This window comes from Cervus canadensis, chromosome 24 (assembly GCF_019320065.1).
Source record: "Cervus canadensis isolate Bull #8, Minnesota chromosome 24, ASM1932006v1, whole genome shotgun sequence".
Classification (NCBI taxonomy): domain Eukaryota; kingdom Metazoa; phylum Chordata; class Mammalia; order Artiodactyla; family Cervidae; genus Cervus; species Cervus canadensis.
In genome coordinates, this window is record NC_057409.1 from 48,285,668 (window position 1) to 48,311,405 (window position 25,738).

Here is a 25,738-nt window from a genome sequence, read left to right on the forward strand (position 1 = left end):
TAGGATACAAATAGTTGGATTTTTGGCTGCATAAACAGCACTTCTATGTGGTAAGTGTTTTAAACATAAAGCCTTTAGTTGTTCATTTTCTCAACATAAGATATACTCAAATTACACTTTCAGAGTTGCTTCAAATACATTTACTGTCATTTTGCTACCGTACTAAATTATAACATTGATTTTAAAATTAAAAATAAATAAAATTAACATACTAGTAATTTTTGCAAACATTGGTAATTGGTTGCTAGGAAAAACTACTTTGTGTGCCCAAAAGGACTATGTGGATAAAGCGTATTGTGTTAGACTTACCAGACTTGACTTCATTAGAAGTGTTTCTGATAGGTCCATGGATGGTTTCTTGTTGTTCTGATGCTTATTGGTAATTTATAATACTTTAATATATTTGTCCTTTAATTATATTTTCATATGTATTTCCAAGCCGGCAAGGGGTTGATTTATCATGGAAAGCTGAACTGCTGCCAACAATTAAGGTAAATTATGGCTTTAGAATGTTAATATCCAGGTGAAAAAAATATTTGAACATATAGGAATATACAGTATGTTATTTGATTAAATTGATCTAGGTAATAAATAAATTTTGAGATTTGCTAATGTACATTTTAGAAATATTTTCTCTAGAAATACACTTAATAGAGAATAGCTTTTTTTTTTTTTAGCTTTCATAGATGAAAACAGGTCATCAATCCTAGATAAAATTAAATCTATATGTTATAGCATCATAATAAAAGATAGATAAATTTTAAGATTTAATTTGAGAGTTTGTTTAGAATGGTCTGTCTTAAAATACTGAGTTGAGTATACTCAGAATTTGTTTGGGGAAGTAAGCATCACAAAAAGACACAAAACAGATTTCAATTTCAATATTATCTGTGGCTAAACCCTTCAGTAACTATCTACTTTTATCTAAGGTTCCATAGAATTTATTTAATAATTGCTAGTGATTTCCTTAAGCAGTTGTGGCAGGTCAGTAGTCTTTACAAAAGGTTAATTTGCATACTCAACAAAATCTGTTGTTGAAAAATAGAACAATTCTAAAATTTGATATTAGAAAATGTCTGTTCTAATTTCCACATTGTATTTATTACACTGGTAATCATGTGCTAGAATTGGTAGCTTTTAGTCTTCAAATAAATATATACTTTAAAATATATTGTCAAAAAAATTGTCCTAATGAATACTGCATTCATACAGTCGGATGTGCAGTCCTCTGGTTGGCCCTGGTCATCTCCCAGCTCCAGTTGTTTGTCCTCATGAATGTTTGTTTATCTGTGTGTGTAGTCAAGTCTGTACCGCACCGAGGAGAGGGGTGATGACAGAATGAGTAATTGCAAGTCACTTACACTGGGCTGCGGGATGATTGCAGTGATTTTTTTCCTGTCGCTTTGGTCAGTCTTACTTGGCGCATATTTATTCATGTGGCTTTGTTTTGATATGACAAATAACTGATTTCACTCACAAGAACATTTTTAAGGTCTCTCACTAGTTCTATCCTAACTGTCTATGCTGGATCAAAACAAAAACAAAAGTAATAGGATGTACTTACTGACAAGTCATTGATTAAGGTGTATTAAATATTTCCTTGAATTTTCAGTTTGGGTATCCTCTTCAGTCTGTAATTTAAGAGCTGTGTGCGCTAAGTCACTTTAGTCGTGTCTGACTCCTTGCAACCGTATGGACTGTGGCCCGCCAGGCTCCTCTGTCCATGGGATTTTCCAGGCACAGATACTGGAGTGGGTTGCCATTCCCTTCTCCAGGGGATCTTCCCAACCCAGGGATCGAACCCATATCTCCTTTGGCTCCTGCATTGCAGACGGATTCTTTACCACTGAGCCACTGTAGAAGCCCAATTTAAGAGTTAGAAAGAAATAAATGATTAAAAACCTGGTAAAATATTATTTTATTACTATTTTTAAAAAGTTAACTCTTAAACCATAATATTTTTATATTATTTTTTAGTCTCAAAGATTAAACAATATATTGATCTAGTTTTAGTCCCCTGTGTTATTTTTTTCTAAATGTAAGAAACAGCTGGCTGAGCAGTAGGAGAACAAGTTCTTCCCTCTGCTTACTTTTTATAGTGGATGCTATGAGAAAGTGCTGGGCGGCATTAAAAGCCTGCTGGATTTGAGGAGAAAAGAGAGAAGTTAGAAAGGAAGGATTGTAATCTTCTGCTGTCTTAGTTATTCTCAATTGAAGATGACTGCAATTATTAAATGCAAATAAACTTTTCCATTATAATGAAAGTCAAAATTACATGTATACATTTGTGTGTGTTAGCCATTTATAAAAAGCACACAAAGTTACTTTGACGTGAAGTTGAAAGGAAAGATTGAAGTAAAAAAATTCTGTGAGTTCTATTCTTATTTATGTCTTCTCAACAAGGGTAATGCCACATGAGAATCACACCATTTTGAGCACCTCTGCTGACTGAATTGTTAACAAATAGATGGAATCCTCTAGCAAAGCAGTTTAGGGCCTTCAGAGCACCAATCATATGGAGCTTTTCTGTCATGGCACAGTGAAGAAGTTTCTAAAAACACACAAACCACAGCACACCGACAATTTCGCGAGCCCAAATGGACTTATTGCTAAAAACAAAACAATTACCTTTGGAAAGAAATCTAAGTTATATGAGAAAAGTTACCTTGTCACTCTTTTGCCTAAATTAAACATTGCACCACAGCTTTGCCCCACACACAGCAGCAGAAATTGAAGGGTTTCTGACGTCCAAACACTGTTACTTGTTTTTTTATGTGTGTTGCCTTAGCATTAAGGTAATTTTTATTTTTAAAACACTGAAAAATTTTCAAACTTTGTATTAACCTTACCTTTCAATGTAGCAATTTCATAAATAGTATCTTGCCAAATTCCTACTGATTTTATAACTATATGGGAGCTTAACTTTATAAGTAAATGTACTTTGACATTCTCATATCTTTTTAAAGTATTCTGATCTGAAAAATTGAAAGATTGAAGGCAGGAGGAGAAGGGGACGACAGGATGAGATGGTTGGATGGCATCACAGGCTCAGTGGACAGGAGTTTGAGTAAACTCTGGGAGTTGGTGATGGACAGGGAGGCCTAGCGTGCTGCAGTTCATGGGGTCACAAAGAATCAGACACGACTGAGTGACTGAACTGACTGACCTGAAAAAAAAAATTCTTGAGAAAAAAAATTTTTCTTGAGAGCAACAAAAGCTCTCAGAGTGGATAGCTACACAGATAGCCATGGTTCTTTCTAATTAACTTATCTTTCATATTGTCTGCCACTTCTCTGGTTGGTCTCAGTTGCCTGGAGCTTTGGCTTGTGTGGTCCTTTTGTGTGTGTGCACGTGCTCTGGCTTCCCAGGTGGCACAGTGGTAAAGAATCTGCCTGCCAATGCAGGAGACTGGGTTTGATCCCTGGGTCGGAAGATCCCCTGGAGTAGGAAATGGCAACCCTCTCTAGTATTCTTGCCTGGAAACTTCCATGGACAGAGGAGTCTGGCAGGCTATAGTCCACGGGGTTGCAAAGAGTTGGACATGACCGCGCACACAGGCACGCATGTGTGTGTGTTCAGTTGCTAAGTCGTGTCTGACTCTGCGATTGTAGCTTGCCTGGTTCCTCTGCCCATGGAATGTTCCAGGCAAGAATACTGGAGTGGGTTGCCATTTCCTACTCCTGAGAATCTTCCTGACCCAGGGATTTAACTGCATCTCCTGCCTCTGACAGACAAATTCTTTACCACTGCGCCACCTGGGAAGCCCCTGTCACCTTTTAATTTACATTAGAATATGTAAGTTGGCTATAGAGACTTTCTTTAATCAGTTGATATGCAGCCCAGGAGTTTATTTATTTATTTATTTATTTAGTGGAGTGCAGTTTATTACACCAGTGGGCCCAAGGCAGAGTCTCCTCTTAGCCAAGGACCCCGACCAGCATTTGTGAAAATCTTTTATACCCCATGTGTATGTGTCCAAACTCACCACCCCAGATCCCTTGAGGCTTACAAAGGAAGGGTAAATGCAATCACAATAACTCCATCATTCAGGTGTTATGTGTTCAAACAGTTAATAATCAATGAGCCCGTGGTTACATTCCAACCAGTTAATAACCGATAAGCCTGTTGTTACATTCCGATAGATACTGTCCGGAGGCCGGGGTGATTAGTGTCTGTTTTCTCTTAGGTGATGAGTAACCTGGATACGATCTTCAAGGTTCCCCTGTCCGGAGGGAGTCTTATCCTTCCATTGTCGTTCCCACAGGCACTAAGCAGAGAGTTCAGAGTCCACTGGAGAGGTTGCCACGCACGACCAGCACGGACAGGCCTCAGATGGAGTCCAGGCCCTATGAATTCTTTCTTCATTCCCCGCTCCTGATGCTCTTAATTCATATTATGAGCATCATTCATAGGGATATATTGCACCCTGGCTCTCCAACAGCCCAGGAGTTTAATTTAACCTGAATCTGGTCAGGTTGTTTGAGGACCACTCGTGATAGTGTGCTTCAGGTTCTCAGTCCAGATTGCCCCACATGGGTGCTTCTGAAGAACAGTGGAGATTGTTAAGTGCAGAAATTTCTTAATGCATAAGATTGTTGCAACATATAATTTACTCCCATTCCCACATCTATTGTCAGAAAAAAAAAAAAACAAACTTGAAAACTATATTTGGTAGCCTAGCTTTTCATTAAATAGACCAGTCTCCTATCTAGTCATTCCTCAAAATATGGACTGTAAGATAAGGCCTTAGCTTTGAGAAGAGAAGAGATGCTCATTTGGTGAGGTGCGTTGTTAGACTTACGTAGTTCATTCATGTCACTTACTGAACAAGTTCCAAGGGATAATGTTCATACATCATTAGCCAGCAACTGTTTATTACATGAGCTAGATCAGAATCATTTCAGATTAAGTTGCAATTGTTCTGTCATATTGAGCATCCATTCAACTATTGAGTGCTCTTTGTCATATATCACCAAAATCAATGTAGAAATCATACTGTAATATTATACAAAACAAGTAGACAAATTATAAGAGACCATATCTGGAAATAATTTTGTAAAATAATTAAATTTAGTGTTACGTTTCATTTGTTTTACTTGAAGCAATATAGTTCAGGGAATATTTGGCAGTCCATATTAACTTAATTATTAGAAATTTGACATTCAGCAGGTTCATTGACCTGAAAATGTAAACGTGGGCATTTTATGAAGTACTGAACATAAAGTTTGAAGTCAGTTTTTTTGTAACTTACTAAGTAAGAAATGGGTTTGTAATTTATCTTTTAACATGCTTTAAGCTCTGTATATCCTAAATAAAATCAGCTTTTTTTTTCATCTTTTTTAGTCTCTGACGTTAAGACTTCAAGACTATCCATCTTTGTCTCATCTTGTTGTTTATGTACCATCTATTCATGGAAGTAAGGTAACAAACAAGAGTCTGTTATCAGAATGTTTCTGGGATACTTACGCTAAATATTTAAGTCGTTTTTTGATACATTCTTCAGCATAGCACTTACCTACAACATCTAAAATAGTGGCTGGGTTGGTGATCCACTTAAGACTGTTTAAGTCATTGGGATCATCTACTCTGACTTGAACTAAGCAGAATAAATCCAATTCTTTTTCTTTCAAGTGGGAATTATTTCTACTTTATCAGTCTTTCAAAATATGTTAATTATTGAGTACCCTTTTATGTGCAAAAACTCTGTGCCAGGAATCATAGGAGGCACACAAAAGAGGAGGACATGAACTCTGTTCTCAGAAAGCTTACATACTGTTGGTAGAGGGATAGAAATATATTTGATAGCCAGGGGTAGGGGAAAATGAAAGAGGTACCCAAAAATGTAGAATACAAATCAGAATATTGCAAATCCTTGAAAGGCGTTAAAGGGGGAGATATCTCTGACTGATGAAATCACAAAAGACATTAGTTTCAGGTGATATTTAAAATTACCTTAAAGGATAGTTAGTGTTTTTATAGACAGATTGAGTATTCCAGACCTGGGCTATCTGCTTTGGTAGCCATTAGCACATGTGACTATTTAAATTTAAATTAATTAAACTTAGAGTGAAAATTCAGATCCTTAGTTGTACTAGCCATATTCCAGATGCTCAATAGTAACATTATTGCAGAAAGTTATAATGAACAACATCTTTGAGACATAAATAGTAAAATCAGAGCATGGAAGGTGTAGGGTATGTTTGGAAAATAGTGAATAAGTAAATAGTTTTAAAAGGATAGCTACCATGGATAGAGGAAAAGTAGTGGAAGAAAAGTCTGGAAAAGTAGTTCATGGCCATATTGTGGACGTCCTTCATTGGAAGATTCAGAAGCCAGAAGGGAACCAAAAGATTTTTCACCATGGTAGTAATGGGATCAGAGCTATTTGTTTTGGACAGTGAATCTATTTATGGTATAGGATGGATTAGAAGCAAGACAGACCAGGCACTTGTTAAGGGGTTTTGCAGGCTTGTAGTCGTGCAGTGGGAGTAGAAATAAAAGGATGGTAATTTTTGAGAGAAGTAGGCAGGGACATTTTACCCAGCAAACTCATCCTTCAACATCTAACCTAAGTGTGCCCTGTTTTCCTTTTATTGGAGTAAAATATTACTCCAACTCCAATAACCTCTTACTTAGTCCCATATTTTGTTTATAAGTTCTTTGAGGAATATTTTACACTGAATTATAATTTATGTCTTTATTGCCAAACCACAGTATGAACTTATTGAGAGTAAGGACTAAATGGGTTTTACTCTGCATCCTAAACCTTTAGTGAAGTGAAATCTCTAGTGACCACCAGATATACATTCAAATGTTTCTTGAATAAAAAAGTTAATGAGATTTGGGGCCAAAATCACTGGAAATATTTAAAGTAAAAAAGAAAAGGGGATGTAGTTAGGAGTCATCTCAAAGACAGTCTCAGGAGTACCTTGTAATGGATTCATTGTTTTGTTTTGCTTAGCTCAAGTGAGAGGTAATTCAACATCTTCAGTACTAAAAGCTCTCTTTAAGGGTTTTTCTTTCAGGTAAGTTGGTTTTGAATGAATTTAACATTTTCCCAAACAAGGCCTTCTCTGATTATTCCAAGAAATTAATGAGCCTTTCTCAAATAGCCAGTCTTAGCAGCCTAATAAATACTTAGTGAACACTCTTTGGAAAGTAACACTGCTTACTCTAGTTGTTGCACACCCAGTCTCACAAGGATGGTAACTTAGGTCTTTCATGATTTCTGTGTGTTTGTTACAACCCATCGCCAGAAGGATACATGTATTTAAATAGGCAGTTTAAAAAGTTTTTGAGTCAACTGATTGTCTTAATATAGTTTTCCAAATGTAAATATGGAATTACCTGAATTTTTTAATGACAGAAAACAAAATTAAGTCCATTAGAAATTTACTTATCTGTATATTTCAGAGACAGACTCATGAATTCTTTTTTGGATAAAGGTTTATTCCATAAAGAAATGGCCAAATTTTTAAAGTAATAATAAAATTTGTATTATTTTAATTACTTGTTAAAGTGATTAAAAATTTCTTCGTATCTTAGGCAGTGTCTCAGCTAAAGACACCTATAAAAATATAATGAATAATTGTGCTCAGTAAATGATTTCTCTTAACAATTTTTCTCTATATTTTTCTCTATAATGATTTTTCTATAACGGCTGTTTTTTATAATGGAAATATCTGATAGTATTCTTTGCCTTCTAATTAAAGAGGGGAAAATAAAAGCAGAGCCCTTTAGTAAATCTTTTTCTTTTGTTTCCCTATGTGTGTGCATTCTGATAGCATCTTCCCTCATCTGTTTTTCATTTTCAAAAACAATCAAAATTCCACCCAAACAAAATAAAACAGCTTAAAATACAGTCGAAGGTGCAGTTACTGGAAAAGCCTAAGGTAGACCCCACTGGCTTTTTACTTAACAGTGCATTGCAAACTACTTGCTAGCTACAGTTAGGCATCAGATTAATTTCTTCCTCAGCTCATATAGATTAGAGTCATTTAGTTGGATTGTGGAAACAATTTTAATGAAACTGTTCTATTAGATAGCTGAGAATGAAGATCCTTACGCCACTGTGGAAATGTTATTAGACGAGAAATGTCATTATGGAAATTGCACTGATGGAGATGTCACATTTTAGGTTTATTTTTTTTTTGAGATAGCATTTCTTTTTCTTTGTACGCAGTGAACCTCTTTTCCATCTACTATAATCACTGTTTAGCCTCATGTAAGATTAGAAGTAATCTTACATGAATAGCATTAAGCATCTGTAAATGAATGGCAGTATGTCTCCAAAAGCCTTTTGTAGTCTAATTAGACTGTAGAAACATAATAAATATGGAAAATTTTAAAAGATGGAACAAGATCACATTTTATTTTGACAGAAAGTATTTGGGGATATATTATCTAAATTCCTAATTAATCTTGAATTAACTTTTGCTCTTAATGTTTTTATCCATCCTTTATGGTCCCTCTTCTACAAACACCTAAAACTAACTACAAGAAAACTGTGCTGTACATCTGCTGTTATAGATATGACCCTCTAATAATTTATTAAGTTAAGATTTTTCACCAATTTTTTTTAGCTTAGCATCTCTCCTTGAGGAATTCATGCCCCCTGAATATAGCTGGAGAGTTGGACGGTAATAGACAATAGAATGCCTTCTTCAAAACTGAAGTTTATAGATGTTTATTTTCTACTCAAATATCAAGTGAAGATATTTTACTATACATTTAATTCTATTTTTCCCTAATAAATCAATGTTTTGTATTCCAGTTTGTTGTAGATTGTGAATTCTTTAAAAAAGAGACAAGATCCATACAGCTTCCTGTAACTCATCTTTTTTCCTTTGGTAAGTACTTTGATTTTGGAAAATTTTTTTTTTCTTTCAGTTTTTGGCTTCACTGGCTCTTCATTGCGCATGGGATTTTCTTTAGATGCAATGCGTGGGCTTCCCATTGTGGTGGCTTCTTTGTTGTGGAGTATGTGCTCTGGGTGTGTGGTCTTCAGTAGTTGTGGCTCATAGGCTCTAAAGCATAGACCCAATAGTTGTGGTACATGGGCTTAGTTGCTCTGAGCCACGTAGGATCTTCCTGGATCAGGATCAAACTTGTGGTTCCTGCATTGGCAGAGAGATTCTTTACCACTGAGCCAACAGGGGAGCTGGATTTTGGAAACCTTAAGAATTGTTTTTCTTTTTGGTAGAGTGTTGATTTATTTTGCCAGTTAATTGTAATAATGAGGAGCCTTGTAACATTTTTTGTGTATATTTCTAGTATAGTTCTTAGAATAACCATGTGATGTGACTCAGTGGTTTGATTCTTGTTTAGATCTTCTGCCCATCTTTTGATTTTTTTTTTTTTTTTTCAATTGAGCTGCAGAGCTGTTTGTATATTTTAGAGGTTAACCCCTTGTTAGTTGCTTTGCTGGCAGATGTTTTTACCCCCTTCTGAGGGTTATCTTTTCATTTTGTTTATGGCTTCCTTTGCTGTGCAAGAGCTTTTATGTTTAATTAGGTCCCATTTGTTTATTTTTGTTCTTATTCTCATTACTCTAGGAGGTAGATTAAAAATCTTGCTGCAGTTTATATCAAAGAGTGTTCTGCCTATGGTTTTCTCTATGAGTTTTATAGTGTCCAGCCTTACTTTTAGGTCTTTAATCCAGTTTGAGATTTTTTTTGCATATGACGTTAGGGAATGTTCTGATTTCATTCTTTTACATGTATTGATATCTGGCCAATTTTTCCAGAATAACTTATTGAAGAGATTGTCTTTTCTCCGTTGAATAATCTTGCCTCCTTTTTCATAGATTAAGTGACTATCGGTGTGTGAGTTTATCTCTGGACTTTCTGTCATGTTCCATTGATCTATTTTTCTGTTTTTGTGTCAGAACCATAATGTTTTGATTACTGTAGCTATGTAGTATAGTCTGAGGTCAGGAAGCCTGATTCCTCCAGCTCCCCTTTTCTTTCTCAAGATTGCTTTGGCTATTTGTGGTCATCTGTGTTTCTACATATATTGTAAAATTTTTTGTTCTATTTCTGAGTAAAATACCATTTGTAATTGATAGGGATTGCATTGAATCTGTAGATTGCTTTGAGTAGGATAGTCATTTTCACAGTATTGATTCTTTTGATCCAAGAACATGCTGTATCTCTCCATCTGTTTGTGTTGTCTTTAATTACTTTCACTGATACCTGGTAGTTTTCTGAGTACAGGTCTTTAAGTTCAATAGATAGGTTTATTCCTAAGTATTATATTCTTTTTGTTGTGATGGTAAATGGGATCTTAGAAGAAATGCTTTCAGTACTTCATATTTGCTGTGGGTTTGTCATACATGGCCTTTATTAGGTTGAGGTATGTTCCCTCTATGTCCACTTTCTGGAGAGTTTTTACCATAAATGGATTTTGAATTTCGTCAAAAGCTTTTTCTGTATCTGTTGAGATTATCATATGGTTTTTATTTTTTAGTTTGTTAGTATGGTGTACCACATTGATTAATTAGTGTATATTGAAATGATCCATTGGTTGTTATTTAGTAGCATATTATTTAGCCTCCATGGGTTTGTATTTCTTTTTTATAGTTGTTTATTTCCTGTATTGTGGTCAGAAAAGATACTTGATATGATTTCAGTTTTCTTAAATTTACTGAGGCTTGATTTGTGACCAAGATGTGATCCATCCTGGAGAATGTCCCATGTGCACTTGAGAAGAAAGGATATTCTGTTACTTTTGGATGAAACGTTTACACATCAACTAAGTCTATCTGGTCTAATGTGTCATTTAATGCTTGTGTTTCCTTGTAATTTTCTGTCTGTCCATTGGTGGTGGTGGTCATCAGTTGCTCATTTGTGTCCAGCTCTTTGCAATCCCATGGACTGCAGCACGCCAGGCTTCCCTTGTCCTTCACCATCTCCTGGAGCTTGCTCAAACTCATGTCCATTGAGTTGGTGATGCCATCCACCCATCTCATCCTCTGTCGTCCCCTTCTCCTGCCTTCAATCTTTCCCAGCATCAGGGTCTTTTCTAAGGAGTCAGTTCTTCGTATCAGGTGGCCAAAGTATTAGAGTTTCAGCCTCAGAATCAGTCCCTCCAATGAATATTCAGGATTGAGTTCCTTTAGAATGGACTGGTTGGATCTCCTTGCAGTCCAAGGGACTCTCAAGAGTCTTCTCCAACACCACAGTTCAAAAGTCCATTGGTGTAAGTGGGTGTTAAAGACCCCCCACTGTTATTGTGCTACTGTCGATTTCCTCTTTTATGGCTGTTAGCATTTGCCTTATGTAGTGAGATGCTCCTATGTTGAGTGGATAAATATTTACAATTGTTATGTCTTCTTGGATTGATCCCTTGATCATTATGTAGTATCCTTCCTTGTCTCTTGTAACAGTCTTTGTCTGTGTTGGGTCTATCAACATTTTAATAATAAAGATGTTCTTTCTAAAATCTTTATGATGTGAGTCAGACTAAAAATGTTTTTTAAGTTAAGTACAATGTTTAGCTTCTGATTTCCTTTTTTGCCATAGTGGAAAGCAAAATTTTAAATTATTTCTTACCTCTTGTTAGAATTTGTAAAACATGCAAAAGATAGTCCATCTTTCTTGTGAAGAAGGTTAGCACAATGAATGGTATTTCAAATTAGAGTAAGTAAAGTGTGAAGGACACTTTGTATCTAATAGTTTTTCTCCTATTGTTCATTTTGAGTTGCCTTAAATTCAGTGCTGTATTTTAAAATACTGTTTACAAGAGGTACTCATTAAAATCGTTTGTAATTGAATGTCTAAGCAGTGTGTCCTAAAAGTGATTTATTAATCACAAATTGATGGTACACCTTCTATTTAAGAAATTGTTTACATGTTGATCAAATTTCTTACATCTATTTTCTTAAATTCAATTTTTGATCCTATAAAATAGTTAGGAGAATGCAACATTATGAAAAACCTGGTTATGTGTTTTAGCTGGTGCTAAATATGCCTGACAGAATCTTAACATTATATAGTATTTATTTTTTAATTATTAGAATTTTAGTGATATACTTGGTAATTATCTCAAGCCTTTTCTGTCTGTTGCACAGTGGTGGTTTGTCCTATTGTTTTCTCTTTACAAAGAAGCATCTGAACACTTGTATTTGCATATTCTTATTCAAAGGCATTCACATTTAAGTGGGTGTAATTTTTTAAATTGATTAAGGTGTTTTTTAAAAAAAGAGAAAGTAGCTACCAAGAAAGCATACCTTTTTGAAATTGGAAATATGTAGTGATTTTTTAAAACAGGTAAATGTTATTGAAAGTCCTTAAAGAAACTAAAAATAGAGCTACCATATGACCCAGCAGTCTCACTCCTGAGCACATACCCTGTTGTTCAGCCACACAGTCGTGTCTGACTCTTTGCAACCCCAGGGACTGCAGCATGCCAGGCCTTGCTGCCCCTCACCATCTCCTGGAGTTTGCCCAAGTTCATGTCCATTGCATTGGTGATACCACCCAGACAGCGTATCTTCTGACACCCTTTTCTTCTGCCCTCAGTCTTTCCCAGCATCAGGGACTTTGCTAGTGAGTTGGCTGTTCATATCAGGTGACCAAAAGACTGGAGCTTCAGTTTCAGCATCAGTCCTTCCAGTGAGCATTCAGGGTTTATTTCCTTTAAGATTGACTGGTTTGATCTCCTTGCTCTCCGGGGGGTTCTCAGGAGTCTTCTCCAGCACCACAGTTTGAAGGTATCAATTCTTTGGCACACTGCCTTCTTCATGGTCCAGCTCTTATAACTGTATGTAACCGCTGGGAAGACCATAGCCTTGACTATATGAGCCTTTATCGGCAGAGTGATGTCTCTGCTTTTCAACACATGTCTAGGTTTGTAATGGCTTTCCTGTCAAGAAGCAATCATCTTCTGATCTCATGGCTGCAGTAACCATCTGCAGTGATTTTAGAGCCCAAGAAGAGGAAATCTGTCACTGCTTCCACCTTTTCTACTTCTATTTGCCATGAAGCAATGGGGCCAGATGCCATGATCTTAGTTTTTTCAATATTTAGTTTTAAGCTGACTTTTTTCACTCTCCTTCACACTTGTCAAGAAGCTCTTTAGCTCCTCTTTGCTTTCTGCCATTTGAGTTGTATTATCTTTATATCTGAGGTTGTTGATGTTTCTTCCACTTATCTTGATTCCAGCTTGTAACTTATCCAGCCTGGCATTTCTCATGTTGTGCTCAGCATATAGATTAAATAAACAAGATGACAACAGACAGCCCTGTCGTATTCCTTCTTCGACCTTGAACCAATCAGTTGTTCCATGCAGGGTTCTAACTGTTGCATCTTAACCCACATACAGGTTTCTCAGGAGACAGGTAAGGTGATCTGGTATTCCCATCTCTTTAAGAGCTTTCCTCAGTTTGTTATGATCCACACAGTCAAAGGCTTTGGCATAGTTGATGAAATGGAGGTAGATGTTTTTCTGGAATTCACTTGCTTTCTCTGTGATCCAGTGAATGTTGGCAATTTGATTTCTGGTCCCTCTACCTTTTCTAAACCCAGTTTGGACATCTGAAAGTTCTTAGTTCATGTAATGCTGAAGAGTAGTATGCAAGATTCTAAGCGTGACCTTGTTACCATGGGAGATATACCCTGAGAAAACCGTAATTCAGAGAGGCACATGTACTGCAGTGATCATTGCAGCACTGTTTGCAGTAGCCAGGACATGGGAGCAGCCCAAACACCCATCGACGGATAAGTGGACAAAAAGTCTACAAACGGTGAATGCTGGAGAAGGTGTGGAGAAAAGGAAACCTTGCCCTGTTGGTGGGAATGGAAGACAGTATGGAGATTCCTTAAAAAACTAGGAATAAGACCACCATATGACCCAACAGTCCCACTCCTAGGCATATACCCTGAGAAAACCAAAATTGAAAAAGACATATGCACCCCAGTGTTCATTGTAGCATTATTTACAATAGCTAGAATATGGAAGCAACCTAGATGTCCATTGACAAATGGATAAAGAGGCTGTGGTACATATATACAATGGAATATTACTCAGCCATAAAAAGGAACGCATTTGAGTCAGTTCTAATGAGGTGGATAAACCTAGAGTCTATTATACAGAGTGACGTAAGTCAGAAAAAAGATAAATATTGTATACTAACGCATATATATGGAATCTAGAAAGATCGTAGTGATGAATTTATTTGCAGGGCAGCAATGGAGAAGCAGACATAGAGAACAGACTTTGGACACAGGAGGAGGGGGCGGAGAGGGTGAGATGTGTGGAGAGAGTAGCCTGGGAACATTACCACATGTAAAATAGATAGCCAGTGGGAATTGGCTGTATGACCTGGGGAACTCAAGCAGGGGCTCTGCATCATCAGCCTAGAGGGGTGGGGTGCAGAGGGGGATGGGAGGGAGGGCTAAAAGGGAGGGGACGTATGTATACCTATGGCTGATTCATGTTGATGTTTGACAGAAAACAACAAAAGTCTGTAAAGCAATTATCCTTCAGTTAAAAGATAAACGGAAAAAAGATGTGGTACATACATACAATGGAATCTCACATAATACACAATGGAATAATACTCAGCCATAAAAAGGGATGAAATTGGGTCATTTGTAGTGGTGTGGATGGACCTAGAGTCTATTGTATAGAGTGAAGTAAGGCAGAAAGAGAAAAACAAATATTAAATAATATTATATATACATGGAATCTAGAAAAATAGTACAGATGAACCTATTTGCAGGGCAGAAATAGAGACACAGACATAGCGAACAGACATGTAGACACAGTGAGGAGGGTAGGACAAATTGAGAGTATCACTGAAACATACATGTTACCATATGTAACACAGATAGTAGGAAGTTGCTGTGTAACACAGGAAACTGAACCTGGTACTCAACCCAGAGGGGTAGGTTTGAGAAGGGGAGTGGAAGGGCGGTTCAAGACGGAGGGGACATATGTATACATGTAGCTGATAAACTTTGGTTGTTCAACAACAGCAAAATTAACACAATACTATAAAGCAATTATATTCCAGTAATAAAATTTGAAAAATGAATAAAGTCATTATAAATGTTCTGTTTTTGTCCAGAATTTATTGAATGAGGATTGAATTTTTAGGAGTCCATTCTTCCATACCAAAAGCAAGAACCTATAAACTCTTTTAATATCAAAAATCTGTTGGCATTATTTAGACATTGTTTAAAGTCAGTACTTTTGTACTTTAAAAAAAAATTTTTTTTTTGGTATTCTAAGTAATACAGTACTTTTAATTCAACAGGATTGTCTTCAAGGAAAGTGATATTAAATACAAGTGGTCTGTTCTATAATATAGAGCTTCTGAACTTTGGACAGGTAATTAATTATCTTGACAGTAACAAGGACTTGATTTCACTTTACTGCTTAGTTAAACTTACAAACCTGTTTTTTTGTTTTTTACTTTCTGGTCAAACCCTATTAGATATACCAAGCTTTTAAAATCAACGTGGTAAGCAAGTGCTCAGGAGCCAAAGGTAAGTATATTTTCTGAAAAAATAGTTTTGTCATTTGAAGAATCTTTAGGTCTTCTTCACTTGAATTTTCTGTAATACTTATTTTTCCATGTAAATTAATATTTAATATATGATAATATATTTCCAATTAATATAATAGTATATTTCCAATTAATTTAACATAGACCCTTTCAACAGTAAAACTTTTGATCTGTTTTAAATATTTACATTTAAAAAATACTGTATATCTTGCTGTCCTATTGTAATAGTAATTGACATTTAGCTGTTTAATTTTTTCCAGTTTCATAGTACTTCCCATATGTTCTAATAACTTTTTGTAGGCCTAATTAAACATTATTATTAAAGAATTCTCCCTAATTTCTTATCATGTAATGTAACTCTTAATGAAATGAGTAATTGTATAAATGCAGATCAGCACGCCTATGTGCATGCTAAGTTGTTTTGATCATGTCCGACTCTCTTGCAACCTTATGGATTGTAGCCCACCAGTCTCCTCTGTCCATGGGATTCTCCAGGCAAGAATACTGGAGTGGGTTGTCATGCCCTCCTCCAGGGGCTCTTCCCAACCCAGAGATCAAATTCACATCTCTTATGTCTCCTGCATTGGCAGCCAGGTTCTTTACCACTATCACCACCTGCAAAGCCCATCTGTAGTTACGTATCACAGTAGCTTATATAACCTTTAGTAATATAAATTTAGTAATACATATTTCCTTTATGTTTTCACAGAAGAAATCACTAGTATCTATAAACTTCATATTCCCTGGTCTTATGAAGATTCACTAACCATTGCACAGTAAGTAAATCAAAGAATTTACCTTAAACTTTGGTGTTTTTGAATAATACATAGTTTACTTTGTTTATTTAATCATAGTAAAATTTTAGTGAAATTATTTTAGTGCCTTTTAGTAAAATATAGGTTTCCTTTATGTAGCATTGTGCTCATAAGATAATACGTATAATATTATAACATACAGTATTCTTATTTAAGCAGTATAGAATTTAACTTTACTTGCATCAAACAGAAACCCCTTTCTACCCTCTCCCCCAACTCATGTGTGTGTCATCTAGCTTCCTTACAGTATTTCATTGTGTGGTACTGAGTATTGACCTAGCCACGGTTATTTCACAGCATTTTGTATTTGAAAATTCATTGTTTATATTTTCAGGGTTCCATCTTCCACTGATATTTCTGTGAAACTCCATATTGCTCAACCCGATAATGATAGCCATGTAGCATTACTAAAAATGTACACGTCATCAGACTGTCAATATGAGGTAAGTTATATGTTTGCTTAATTTTTAAGATTTAGTTATAGAATATACTGGAAATATTTGGATTCCTTTTTAGAACTTTCTTAGGGTAAACCAGAATTAGTAGGTCAAGTGAATAGAATCTGTCCTACAACCAAGCTTCAGTTTGCCCTATACTGTGAGTTATTTTAGATTTTTGGAAGTTATTGGTGCTTTGATATCTTGCTTTGTGTTTCTTGCATTGAAGGATTCTGCAAGGATGTAATGGTTTTCAACTTGTGCCTTCTTGTTTCTAATACTATAGAGATAGGAAGAGCTATGTTAGTAATTTGGCTTCAAATACTGCATGCTGTCAGAATGTCCATGTTTTAACAAATATTTTATTTTCAAAAAAGTCCATGTATTGACAAAATATAGATATTTTACAATTTCTCTATGAAAGATATATTTCCTTTTCCCAGACTTTCTAATATCTAAGGAGGTATATTTATAGTAGAGATAATTAATGAACAATGAATTTCTTTTTAAAATATTGTTTTTGCTCAAATTTTTCTACATGTGCTCTGTTTGTTCCTGGTATTACATCATGTGAAACCTATTTTTATTAAATTTACTCAGAAGTGGTTTTGCTTAGCTTTTTTTAGTACCATACAATTGTAGGTTTGAGATTTTAAAGTACAAGTTACATAGAAAGTTGATTAATTTGTGCTTAATTTTTCAGCAAATAAATGTATAGTTTCTGGATTCAGTCATTCAGTGAATTCCTTTATCTTGTATGATCTGGTCATAAGATATTCCGATTAATTAACTATATTAGTTAGTAAAAGCTTACTCATGTATCATGGCATTCATCCAATCGAAAAGAAATTGATTAAGGGCATAGTTCTGAACAGTAAAACTGCAGCTGACAAATTAAATGTTGATAGTTTGGAGAATTCTTTTCATATCTTGAGTACCTTTAGGTTCATCATTATAACAATGTAGTGATTGTGATTGTTGTAGAGTGCTCATTTAATAAAATGTGAGTATAGGAAAAATAACCTTTTTAAATAATTGTTTTTTAAACTAGGTGACAGTTAAGACTTCCTTTTCACAAATACTTGGACAGGTAAGAGACTTCTTGTCAGTTATTTATTGCCTTGTGAATAGGTACTCTAAGACAGAAGTTGTAAGCATTTCTGTAAAGGGCCAGATGATAAATGTTTAGGCAAACTAAATATAGTCTCTTGCTGCTGCTGCTGCTGCCACTACTTCAGCTACTTTTTTCTTCTTTTTTCTCACATTAATAAAATCTGAAAGCCATTCTTGGTGCACAGTCCATAGTTGGCCACCCCTGGCTTTAAGGTGATGCTTTCATGTTTGATACCTCCTAAAAATGAAAATTGCTTCCTGATTTTCAAATGAATGTTATATTAAAATTTCTTGTTTCAAATTCTAGCAAACAGAATCCAACCACATATTAAAAAAATCATACATCATGACCAAGTGGGCTTTATCCCAGGAATGCAAGGATTCTTTAATATCCGCAAATCAATCAATGTAATACACCACATTAACAAATTGAAAGATAAAAACCATATGATTATCTCAATAGATGCAGAGAAAGCCTTTGACAAAATTCAACACCCATTTATGATTAAAACTCTCCAGAAAGCAGGAATAGAAGGAACATACCTCAACATAATAAAAGCTATATATGACAAACCCACAGCAAGCATTACCCTCAATGGTGAAAAATTGAAAGCATTTCCCCTGAAATCAGGAACAAGACAAGGGTGCCCACTCTCACCACTACTATTCAACATAGTGTTGGAAGTTTTGGCCACAGCAATCAGAGCAGAAAAAGAAGTAAAAGGAATCCAGATAGGAAAAGAAGAAGTGAAACTCTCACTGTTTGCAGATGACATGATCCTCTACATAGAAAACCCTAAAGACTCTACCAGAAAATTACTAGAGCTAATCAACGAATATAGTAAAGTTGCAGGATATAAAATTAACACACAGAAATCCCTTGCATTCCTATACACTAACAATGAGAAAACAGAAAGAGAAATTAAGGAAACAATACCATTCACCATTGCAACAAAAAGAATAAAATACTTAGGAGTATATCTACCTAAAGAAATGAAAGACCTATACATAGAAAACGATAAAACACTGATGAAAGAAATCAAAGAGGACACAAACAGATGGAGAAATATACCATGTTCATGGATTGGAAGAATCAGTATTGTCAAAATGAATATACTACCCAAAGCAATCTATAGATTCAATGCAATCCCTATCAAGCTACCAACAGTATTTTTCACAGAACTAGAACAAATAATTTCACAGTTTGTATGGAAATACAAAAAAACCTGGAATAGCCAAAGCAATCTTGAGAAAGAAGAATGGAGCTGGAGGAATCAACCTGCCTGACTTCAGACTCTACTACAAAGCCACAGTCATCAAGACAGTATGGTACTGGCACAAAGACAGAAATATAGATCAATGGAACAGAATAGAAAGCCCAGAGATAAATCCATGAACCTATGGACACCTTATCTTTGACAAAGGAGGCAAGGATATACAATGGAAAAAAGGCAACCTCTTTAACAAATGGTGCTGGGAGAACTGGTCAACCACTTGTAAAAGAATGAAACTAGAACACTTTCTAACACCATACACAAAAATAAACTCAAAATGGATTAAAGATCTAAATGTAAGACCAGAAACTATAAAACTCCTAGAGGAGAACATAGGCAAAACACTCTCCGACATAAATCACAGCAGGATCCTCTATGACCCACCTCCCAGAATATTGGAAATAAAAGCAAAAATAAACAAATGGGACCTAATGAAACTTAAAAGCTTTTGCACAACAAAGGAAACTATAAGCAAGGTGAAAAGACAGCCCTCAGATTGGGAGAAAATAATAGCAAACAAGCAACAGACAAAGGATTAATCTCAAAAATATACAAGCAACTCCTGCAGCTCAATTCCAGAAAAATAAATGACCCAATCAAAAAATGGGCCAAAGAACTAAACAGACATTTCTCCAAAGAAGACATACAGATGGCTAACAAACACATGAAAAGATGCTCAACATCACTCATTATCAGAGAAATGCAAATCAAAACCACAATGAGGTACCATTACACGCCAGTCAGGATGGCTGCTATCCAAAAGTCTACAAGCAATAAATGCTGGAGAGGGTGTGGAGAAAAGGGAACCCTCTCACACTGTTGGTGGGAATGCAAACTAGTACAGCCGCTATGGAGAACAGTGTGGAGATTTCTTAAAAAACTGGAAATAGAACTGCCATATGACCCAGCAATCCCACTTCTGGGCATACACACCGAGGAAACCAGATCTGAAAGAGACACGTGCACCCCAATGTTCATCGCAGCACTGTTTATAATAGCCAGGACATGGAAGCAACCTAGATGCCCATCAGCAGATGAATGGATAAGGAAGCTGTGGTACATATACACCATGGAATATTACTCAGCCATTAAAAAGAATTCATTTGAATCAGTTCTAATGAGATGGATGAAACTGGAGCCCATTATACAGAGTGAAGTAAGCCAGAAAGATAAAGACCAATACAGTATACTAACACATATATATGGAATTTAGAAAGATGGTAACGATAACTCTATATGCAAAACAGAAAAAGAGACACAGATGTATAGAACAGAATTTTGGACTCTGTGGGAGAAGGCGAGGGAACAGCATCGAAACATGTATATTACCTAGGGTGAAACAGATCACCAGCCCAGGCTGGATGCATGAGACAAGTGCTCAGACCTGGTGCACTGGGAAGACCCAGAGGAATCGGGTGGAGAGGGAGGGAGGTGGGAGGGGGGATCGGGATGGGCAATACATGTAAATCCATGGCTGATTCATGCCAATGTATGACAAAAACCACTACAATATTGTAAAGTAATTAGCCTCTAACTAATAAAAATAAATGGAAAAAAAGAATTCTTGTTTCTCATACTATGCTGTATTCATATCCCAATAAAATCTGTAAGTTCTATTGTATAAAAGAACATTTTCAAGAACTTTTTATGTTATGCATGCTCAGATTGTAAAAGTAATTTATATTAAAAATAAACGTATTGAAAAATTCATTTGAGGAGTTTCTTTATATGATTTGTGGCTTCCCTGGTGGCTCAGGTGGTAAAAAGGCCACCTGTAATGCGGGAAACCCGGGTTTGATCCCTGGTTTGGAAATATCCCATGGAGAAGGTAATGGCAACCCACTCCAGTATTTTTGCCTGACAAATCCCATGGACAGAGGAGCCTGGTAGGCTACAGTCCCTAGGGTCATAAAGAGTTGGACACATTTGAGTGACTAACACTTTCTATATTCATAGGCAAATAGTTTTACAAAAATAACATATCAAGTCGTAGAACTACTACAGTATATTCAACATCATTTTAATTTGCAGAATTGTAGAGTCTGGACATAAATAGGTAATAGTGATTTGTCAGAAAAATTATAGTTTTAAAATTCACTAAAAATTTTATTGTATCATTACTTTCACTTTATTTTTTGGTTTGTTATGTTTTGCAGTCTAGGCATAGCAGAATTTTTAAGTCATTTAATTCTATAGTTATCTGTTCAGTCATTCAGCATGTCCAACTCTTCACGACCCCATGGACTGCAGCATGCCAGGCTTCCTTGTCCTTCATCAACTCCCAGAGCTTGCTCAAACTCATGTCCATCGAATCTGTGATGCCATCCAACCATCTCATCCTCTGTCGTCCCCTTCTCTTCCCGCCTTCAATCTTTCCCAGCATCAGGGCTTTTCAAATGAGTCAGTTCTTTGCATCAGGTGGCCAAAATATTGGAACTTCAGCTTTAGCATCAGTCCTTCCAGTGAATATTCAGGGCTGATTTCTTTTAGGATTGACTGGTTTAATTTCCTTGTTGTCAAGACAAGAGTCTGCCAGCGCCGCAGTTTGAAGGCATCAATTCTTCAGTGCTCAGCCTTTTTTATTGTCCAGCTCTCAATCCATACATGACTACTGGAAAAACCATAGCTTCGACTAGACAGACCTTTGTTGGCAAAGTAACGTCTCTGGTTTTTAATAATGCTGTCTAGGTTTGTCATAGCTTTTCTTCCAAGGAGCAAGCATCTTTTAATATCATGGCTGCAGTCACCGCCCACAGTGATTTTGGAGCCCAAGAAAATAAAATCTGTCACTGTTTCCATTGTTTCCCATCTATTTCCCATGAAGTGATGGGACCGGATGCCATGATCTTAGTTTTCTGAATGTTGAGTTTTAAGTCAACTTTTTCACACTGCTCTTTCACTTTCAAGAGGCTCTTTAGTTCCTCTTCGCTTTCTGCCATAAGGGTGATATCATCTGCATATCTGAGGTTATTGATATTTCTCCCAGCAATCTTGATTCCAGCTTGTGCGTAATCCAGCCCAGCATTTCATATGATATACACTGCATATAAGTTAAATAAGCAAGGTGACAATATATAGCCTTGATGTACTCCTTTCCTGATTTGCTTAACAAGCATATCTTATAAAAAAGTTTGCAACATATGCTACTCAGTTATATATTATCTCTTTTATGCATTTGATAAAAATTTAGATAAACATTTCTGATATACCATATATTCTTAGCATTTATTTTACATAGAATTTTTGTGCCCATTACTGGAGATATTTTTGTGGTCGTGTCAGAAAACGTATAAAGTGGAGAACAGCAGGTTTATTTCATGTGAAAATATACTTATGTCATTAACATTAACATTCAGAAATTTCCCATTTGTCTGTTTTCCAGGTAGTTAGATTTCATGGTGGAGCGCTTCCTGCTTATGTCATATCTAGTATCCTTCTTGCTTATGGAGGACAGTTATACTCTCTTTTCTCGACAGGTAAGAATGTTTCTATTCCTCTCTCCCTCTATTCCTTCCCTAGTGCTTCTTTACTAATTTTTTTATCCCATATGTAGCTAATGAGGACATATCAATTTCCTTGTTTTTATTGGGGTAAAGTTGATTAACAATGATGTGTTAGTTTCAGGTATACATCAAGTGGTTCAGTTATACATATATACGTAGCTATTTTGCAAATTCTTTTCCCATTAAGTTGTTATGTAATATTGAGCAGAGTTCCCTGTGCTATTCAGTAGGTCCTTGTTGGTTATCTATTTTAAATAAAGCAGTGTGTACATGTCAACATCAGTTTCTTGAAGATTTCACAACCCTTCTCTCTCAAGTTCACAGGCATTTGAGATCCTCTTTAAGTTTTAAGAGGTGCCCATGAAAGTTACTTACTTGTTTTCTCCATTTTACACCCTTTTGTCTAAAGTTTATTCTCTCTGTTCTGAGGATCTCTTTAAGAAATAGAAACTCGTTGACGTGGCTTTTGTTCTCCATTCTATTCCCAGTGCCTGACGTGGGGCCAGGCACATAGCTGGCAATCAGCATAATATCTGAACTGTTATCAACTGTATCAGTTAGGTCCTGGTACATTGAATGGAATAACTGAGATTTTAGTTGAAGGAATTGTTTCAAAGGTTTGTGTAAGGAAAAGGGAAACCCACAACAAATGACAAAATACCAAATTAGCAACAAAGCCATCCGATACCAGGACAAAGGAGGGAGCAAACCTCCAGAGCTGTAGGAAAAAGCAGCAGTACTGCACCTGAGCGTTAGGCACAGAAATGCTGCAGCTGCCGTCCGTGTGTGTCTCAGCAGGGAGAAGGCAGGGAAACAAATGCACTAACTCTGTTTCCGTCTCCCCTCCTAACTGCCAGTGCTTGTCATTCACCAAACCCAACTAGAAACCAGTTCATAGAAGTCAGCCTCCCAGAATTCAGAGCAAAGTAAAGGGTAGAAAATGGATCTGGAGAAGAAAACATAGACTGTACTGTACCTTGGACAAAGGCCTTTCTAGAGTACAGTAAAAAAGGGCTTCCCTGGTGGTTCAGATGGTAACGAGTCCACCTGCAGTGTGGGAGACCCGGGTTCAATCCCTGGGTCGGGAAGATCCCCTGGAGAAGGAAATGGCAACCCGCTCCAGTATTCTTGCCTGGAAAATCCCATGGATGGAGGAGCCTGGCGGGCTACAGAGGTCACAAAGGGGTCACATGAGTCTGATGTGCTGGAGTGACTTTCACATACAGAGTGCAGCAGTTAGAACAGTCTCCCAGGAGCCTTGTGCGCTCGCTGGGCTTGGGCGGTAACAACAGAGTGGAGCCGAAGCACGCAAAGGCAGTCCAGAACCCCTCCACGACTTCCGAATTGCCAAGTCCTCTCAAAGCTACTCCTTTCCTTTCAGTGACTGCTGGCCGTTTTAAGTCTGCCTTTACTGTTCATTTTTCACTCTCCTCCTTCACTTTACTTACTAACTGAACTTACAGTTCATTTTAACCTGATTTAGCTTATCTTCCAGGACGAAGGAAGTAACATTTAGTGTTATCTAGTCAGATCCAACCTTTTAATTAAAATATTATTCTGGAAATATTACATCTCCTATACTTGAGTATAATTTTTTAAAAAGAGACACCTCATTCTTCTTAGTTTCAGTTCACTTCAGTTCAGTCGCTCAGTCGTGTCCGACTCTGCAACCCCATGAACCGCAGCCTGCTAGGCTTCCCTGTCCATCACCAACTCCCAGAGTTTACTCAAACATGTCCATCGAGTCAGTGATGCCATCCAACTGTCTCATCCTCTCCTTGTCCCCTTGTCCCCCTTGTCCCCTTCTCCTCCTGCCCTCAATCTTTCCCAGCATCAGGGTCTTTGCAGATGTGTTCGCATCAGGTGGCCAAAGTATTGAAATTTCAGCTTCAGCCTCAGTCCTTCCAATGAACACCCAGGACTAATCTCCTTTAGGATGGACTGGTTGGATCTCCTTGCAGTCCAAGGGACTCTCAAGAGTCTTCTCCAACACCACAGTTCAAAACCATCAGTTCTTCGGTGCTCAGCTTTCTTCACAGTCCAACTCTCACATCCATACATGACCACTGGAAAAATCATAGCCTTGACTAGACGGACCTTTGTTGACAAAGTAATGTCTCTGCTTTTTAATATGCTGTCTAGGTTGGTCATAGCTTTCCTTCCAAGGAGTAAGCGTCTTTTAATTTCACGGCTGCAGTCACCATCTGCAGTGATTTTGGAGCCCAAGAAAATAGTGTGTCACTGTTTCCGTTGTTTCCCATCTATTTGCCATGAAGTGATGGGACCAGATGCCATGATCTTCATTTTTTGAATGTCAAATTTTAAGTTAGCTTTTTCACTCTCGTCTTTCACTTTCATCAAGAGGCTCTTTAGTTCCTCTTCGCTTTCTGCCATAAGGGTGGTGTCATCTGCATATCTGAGGTTATTGATATTTCTTTCAGCAGTCTTGATTCCAGCTTGTGCTTCATCCAACCCAGCGTTTCTCATGATGTACTCTGCTTGGAAGTTAAATAAGCAGGGTGACAATATACAGCCTTGACATACTCCTTTCCCATTTTGGAACCAGTCCGTTGTTCCATGCCCTGTTAGAACTGTTGCTTCTTGACCTGCATGCATTCTGCCTGTGATTCTGGATCATAGAGTAGTTCAATTTTTAGGTTTTAAAGAACCTCATACTGTTTTCTATAGTGGCTGCACCAACTTCCACTTCCATCAACAGTGTAGAAGGTATATTGTTTTCTCCACATCGTCTCTGCAGTGCAAGTCCACTCAGTCGTGTCCAGCTCCTTTTGTGACCCCGTGGACTGTAGCCTGCAGGGCTCCTTTGCCCATGAGATTTCCCAGGCAGGGATCCTGGAGTGGGTTGTCATTTCCTTCTCCATTTCATCCTCTCTAGCAATTACTATTTGTGGAGTTTTTAGTGAGCCATTCTGACCAGAATGAGGTGGTACTTCATTGTAGTTTTGATTGTATTTCAAATTAGAGTAATACAGACTCTTGCTTTCTCACATGTAATATGGTGTTCTTGTAAACAATGCAGGATATACTATGTCTCATACTTAATTACTGTGAGTTCTTTACTACA

General features: G+C 36.8%; 1 protein-coding gene across 2 annotated transcripts in view; it reads left to right on the forward strand.

Annotated features, from left to right (window-relative positions):
• Positions 1–25,738, forward strand: part of PGAP1 (post-GPI attachment to proteins inositol deacylase 1) — a 76,432-nt gene that overhangs the window by 35,276 nt on the left and 15,418 nt on the right. For both annotated transcript variants that reach the window (XM_043445054.1, XM_043445055.1), the window contains exons 11-20: positions 4–50; positions 440–491; positions 5,344–5,421; positions 8,774–8,849; positions 15,260–15,333; positions 15,440–15,491; positions 16,221–16,287; positions 16,661–16,769; positions 17,815–17,853; positions 22,533–22,626. In XM_043445054.1, coding sequence (XP_043300989.1) covers positions 4–50; positions 440–491; positions 5,344–5,421; positions 8,774–8,849; positions 15,260–15,333; positions 15,440–15,491; positions 16,221–16,287; positions 16,661–16,769; positions 17,815–17,853; positions 22,533–22,626 — 688 coding nt within the window. The remainder of the gene's footprint in view (positions 1–3; positions 51–439; positions 492–5,343; positions 5,422–8,773; positions 8,850–15,259; positions 15,334–15,439; positions 15,492–16,220; positions 16,288–16,660; positions 16,770–17,814; positions 17,854–22,532; positions 22,627–25,738) is intronic.